Source organism: Echinops telfairi, unplaced genomic scaffold (genome assembly GCF_000313985.2).
Source record: "Echinops telfairi isolate 266 unplaced genomic scaffold, ASM31398v2 ScPeMD7_2;HRSCAF=8, whole genome shotgun sequence".
In the NCBI taxonomy this organism is placed as follows: Eukaryota; Metazoa; Chordata; class Mammalia; order Afrosoricida; family Tenrecidae; genus Echinops; species Echinops telfairi.
In genome coordinates, this window is record NW_022103898.1 from 77,554,086 (window position 1) to 77,558,847 (window position 4,762).

The 4,762-nt window shown below is 53.1% G+C and overlaps 1 protein-coding gene across 1 annotated transcript in view; it reads right to left on the minus strand.

The window, feature by feature from the left end:
- The window catches only part of DGKA (diacylglycerol kinase alpha), an 18,168-nt gene extending 13,876 nt beyond the window's left edge, over positions 1-4,292 (minus strand). Inside the window, exons 1-9 of the mRNA XM_045289076.1 lie at positions 4,177-4,292; positions 2,921-3,065; positions 2,437-2,513; positions 1,979-2,111; positions 1,658-1,732; positions 1,132-1,181; positions 734-808; positions 423-542; positions 207-325 (exon numbers count right to left, since the gene is read on the minus strand). Coding sequence (XP_045145011.1) covers positions 207-325; positions 423-542; positions 734-808; positions 1,132-1,181; positions 1,658-1,732; positions 1,979-2,111; positions 2,437-2,513; positions 2,921-2,984 — 713 coding nt within the window. The 5' untranslated portion in view covers positions 2,985-3,065; positions 4,177-4,292. The remainder of the gene's footprint in view (positions 1-206; positions 326-422; positions 543-733; positions 809-1,131; positions 1,182-1,657; positions 1,733-1,978; positions 2,112-2,436; positions 2,514-2,920; positions 3,066-4,176) is intronic.
- Between the last annotated feature and the right edge of the window lie 470 nt (positions 4,293-4,762).

The following is a 4,762-nucleotide window of genomic DNA, read 5'->3' on the forward strand; positions in this document are numbered from 1 at the left end:
CAGTAGCTCAGATTATTCAGACTTCATAGTGTGAGTCAACTTACTTAATGCTCACAATCAGCTCACGCACGGAAGAAGAAACCGATGCGTAACGTTCACACAAGTAGCAGTGGCAAAGCCCAGGCTTCAAACCCAGGTCTGTCTAAAGTCAGAGCGCCATGCCCACTGATAGCGGGCCTGCCCCCCCTGCCAGGCCCCATCACTACTCACGGTTACAGCTTAGCCCTTGTTTGCCGAGACTAATGCTGGTCTCACACAGGTTGCAGTAGACTGGCCGGGGGAACCGCTTGGGTCTCCACATATGCTGCCCGTTGTCCTTCAGAGTCTGGGCGGGCAGAGCAGAGGTTGGGAAGGCCAATCTCTGGCAAGTTCAGCCCAAGGCAGCTGTCTCACCCATCCTCATAAAAGTCTCTCCTTCTTACCATCTCCAGGCCCAGCAGCACGAGCAGTGGCACGGTGGTGGCCCCAGCCCGGAGCCACTCCGTTAGGGAGACGGAGCCACTGCCATCATAGTCGATGTCTTTCATCATCTGCTGAAGGATCTGAGCAGAGAATAGGGGCGGGGGGGGGAGCGTTGGATGTGAGTGGTCTCACTACTGTCCCGTGAGACACCCGGTTCAGCCATCCTAGCCAAGAAACCAGGCTATCTGTCCGAGGCAGAGTAAGGCAGATGCAGGTCCCACCGGGGCAGAAGGTACAGGAAGAGACACGAAGGAAGAACTAACTACCTTACCGGCCTCAGCTCAGACACATCCCAGTCCAGATATTCAGCCACTCGCATCATCTGTATAATGATTTTGTCCACTTCCTGGGGGAAACAGAAGCAAGACCCAACTGCCATGGCCTACTTCACAACCAGCAAACTCCTTCCCCTCCAGAAGTGAGGGTCTCCAGGTCCCACCCCCATCCACCTCTTATTCTTTGGTGCCTCTGGCAAGAACGTGTGTATCTCTCTACTCTTGTATGTTTGCAAGGCAGCCCCCAATGTGTGTCTCCAGACTCCTCTTTGGGGGATCAAAAGCTTGGGACCTACTCTCCCCTAGCCGCCTCTCCTTCTTAAGATCCTGGAACAGGAGGACACAGACAAATGGACACATACTCCCTTGCCCAACATACAGGTCCCCCACTCACTGAGCTGTCCAGGATCCCATTTCTGTCCGTGTCGTACAGCTTGAAGGTGACTGTGGGGTGTTTTAGGGGGGCCAGGGTCAGTTTGTGATGCTTACCCAAAGAACGAATACCAGAATATAGGGAAATAAAGAGAAAGGGAGAGATCTATTGGGCGAAGAGCCCAGAGGTTGGGAATGAAAACAGACACACAAAGGGAGGGGAACGAGGCCTGAATTCCCCACATGGTCACAAAGGTGATAAGGTGGGTGGCACACATCTCCCACATCCCAAGAATCTCCCAAGCCACCCGCAAGACTGTGTGCAAGGCCTGGGAATCAGCGGGATTGAAATGGATGGAATTAAGTATCCGAAGTCTAGGGGAACAGAGGAAAGGGGCTCATTCTCCGCCTCCACCTTGCTGAGCCCAAGACAGCCTTTAGGAACCCTGAGAAAATGAGGGAAGGGAGGCTGGAGATCACGCCTCTCTTTCCACCCCCACCCCCACCCCCTTCGCTTTCCAGCCCAGATACCCATCTTGGGAACTCACATTCTAGCTTGTCTTCTGGCTGGCCACCCTCCAGGAGGGAAAAATAGCAGGAGACATCACTGAGACACACCACATCTGCTTAAAAAATAGTACAGCAAAACTGGGAGTGGGGCTCCCTTCACCCTGGCTCTTCTCTTCCGCTTTGTTCTACTTCTTCCCTTTAACTTCCCCCCTCTAGCTCCTAGGTCTGCCTAGTCACCTTCCACCTCTCTCCTCTGACCCTGCTCCCAACATGTGACTTAATCTGACCCTCATCCCAAACCCACACGAATCCAATTTATCGTCCAGAGATCCAGCCCAGTCCCTTTTATATGACCATACCTTCATGCACAGTCTCATCTAAGCAGTGAGCAGTCTGGAAGGATTGAAACAGTGCGTTGCTCAGGTTATTGGGCACATTATCTACTTCCAGATAGATTTTCAGGAATTCCCGGAATCCCATGTAACCAATGGCCTAAGATGAGAGTGAGTATTACCATGGGGAATCAGCAGGGTCGGAGAACTGAAGAATTGGAAGTAGTAAGGGCAGGGACAATACGTGCACAGCTGAGAAGCATTGGAAGCAGGCACGTGGCTTCTTGGGCCAAGTCCTCAGTTAATAGAATCTCTTGCTCTGTCCTCAAGCAGTAGCTGCAGTGACAATGGGATGCTGGGGTATCTAGGCCAGCGACAACAAGGGGCAGACCCAGATCCATCCCTGAAGGTTGGAGGTGCCAAAGGAGCAGAGAAAGCAAAGATGGGAGGAGTTGGCTGAAGAGGATTTCCCAGCTTCTACTCACATCTCCTTTGAGATAGTAAGCCAACTCGCCATCCTCGGAGAAGAGCTGTAGCACATCACTGACCTTTTTGGTGGAATCTAGGGTGTGACGAGCGGGGAGAAGAGCATCAGGGCAGCTCTCCCCGCTGTCTGCCAGAAACCAACCCACCTAGCCAGCAGGAAAGGCAGATTCAAGTGAGACGGAGGGAGAAAGAAGACCGCCCCAGAGAAGTTCACAGAGAAAAACCCACCAGACCCCCCACATGACACCCCACTCCTCTTCTCAGTAACTTAGAGCAGGCAATCAAGGAACAGGGAACATGGGCAGAGAGTTGGGATTCAGCTCCCTCTTCATAGTCACCCCCTTCCTGCCCCAATCCAGGGCCTAGCAGGGGAACTAACTGGCTCCAGGGCACTGGGGTCCTGGGGCAAGAGATAATGAGGAGGAGCTAGTGCTAGTCTCTACCAAAGAGCGCTGGGGCGGAAGGACAAGGAGAAAGACTCACATTCCAAGTATTTCTGCAGCTGGGCAAAATCGCTGGGGCTTATTAGGCCCCTTGCTTTGGACATCTTTCTATTTTTCCTCAAAATGGTCAAAAAAGAGATTTTATAGTACCACTGGCGCGGGGTCTTGAACCTCGGAGAGTATTTCTAGAAAAAAAATGACAAGAGCAAGTGGCGGGAAGAGCCTGCTGTCTGCACCTCTTGGCTACATTCGTTCTCCATCGCACTATCGTTGCTTCCCCCCTCTGTATTTCGTGGGCAGAGGCCTTCCCCAAGCCTCTTCCTTTCTCTGCTTCTCTCCGCTGTGTTTCCATCGCGTCTAGAGACATCTCCCCTGACTCTCTTCTTTCTCTGACCCCTCTCCATCTCTGGATCCTTCTGGGGCTCTCTGACTTCTATCAGAGAGAATCTCTCTCGATTCATCTCACACCATCCTCACCTCCCATGCCCACCTTCACCCCCGCTTCCCCAGTGCCAATGTTTCTGAGCTTCTCCCCCAACCCCCGGGCCCTGCAGCCTCGGCGAAGGCCGCGGTCTCCCACCTGCCGCTGCCCAGCGGTCCGGACCCTGCGGGTGGTTCTCCCGGCGTTGGCGGTGCGCCTCCCGGGCCACGCCCCCATCTTGCCCCGCCTCTAGGCTCGGCCACCCACGCCCCCGGCAACGACCTCTAGCGCTTCTGACGCGAGACACAGAACTAGCTCCGGTCCAGTCCCTAGCCGTGGGCCACGCCTTACCTCCGCCCCGCGCCGCCGGAACCTGGGGTAGCGGGGAGAGGCAGGGAAGGGGCTGGAACAGGACCCAGGGAGTTGGGTGCTGGTAGAGGAAGGCCATAGGCGCCCCTCTGGTTTCCCAGGCCCGGGAGGATGGAGCTGAGCATAGAAATCCCACGCTCAGGTCTCCTATTGTGTCAGTGTTTTGAAAGACCCAACTTTGAGCTGTCAAACTTAGGGACCGAGGTGGATCTGCCCCATGGATTCTAGCGACCACTGGGCTATATATAGGCCAAGATGCACAAGACAGCTGGGCCTGGTAATTCAATAACAACAATAACAATAATTATAAATCTCAGCATGGTTTGGGAATCAAACTAGCCCCAGTCACACCTGGGTTCCAACCCGAGCCCTGAGATTACTTTGTGACCCTTGGCCAAGTTACAACAGTAAAATGGGAGAGAATGATTCCTCTCTTTTCCGGTGGTGAAGCTACAGTTGAGTCATCTATGGAAAAAAACACCTGTCACCCAATATAAACAACATACCACGTCCAATGCTGTCCAGGGTGATTCTGGTCCCTAGGTGGCCCAGGTGGTTGGCCCTCTACTGCCAACGTAAAGGTTGGAGGTTGGAGATTACGACCTTCCCAGGAGCACCATACATGGGAAAAACAATAATGAAAAACAAAAACCTAGTGATTTACTTCCACTAAGATATTTGTAAACACACACACACATTTTTTGTTGCTGCTGTTAGCCGCTGTCAAGAGGACTCAGACTCATGGTGACTAGTTCAGCCAAAAAAAAAACCCCAGGGAGCCATCTACTCTAACACATGGAGGGCCCGGTACACATCTAAGAATAACATGATGGAGTAAGTGGTAGTAACTATTCACAAATGCAGATCCTGAGAGAGCGCAAGTTTTGGCATGTCCGTGTTACAGAGGGTGAAACTGGAGCTCTGAGAGGCCGGTGACCTCCTCGTGGAGGTGGCTAGGTTCCTGCTCAAAGGCCATAGGGTAGGGCCTTCCACTTTCTCTCTGGGCTCCTTTTGTTCCACTTTGTCCTTGACACACTGCCTCCTAGTGTCACTGGCCTCCTTTCTGTTCTTCAAGCACTAGCTCGCCAAGAT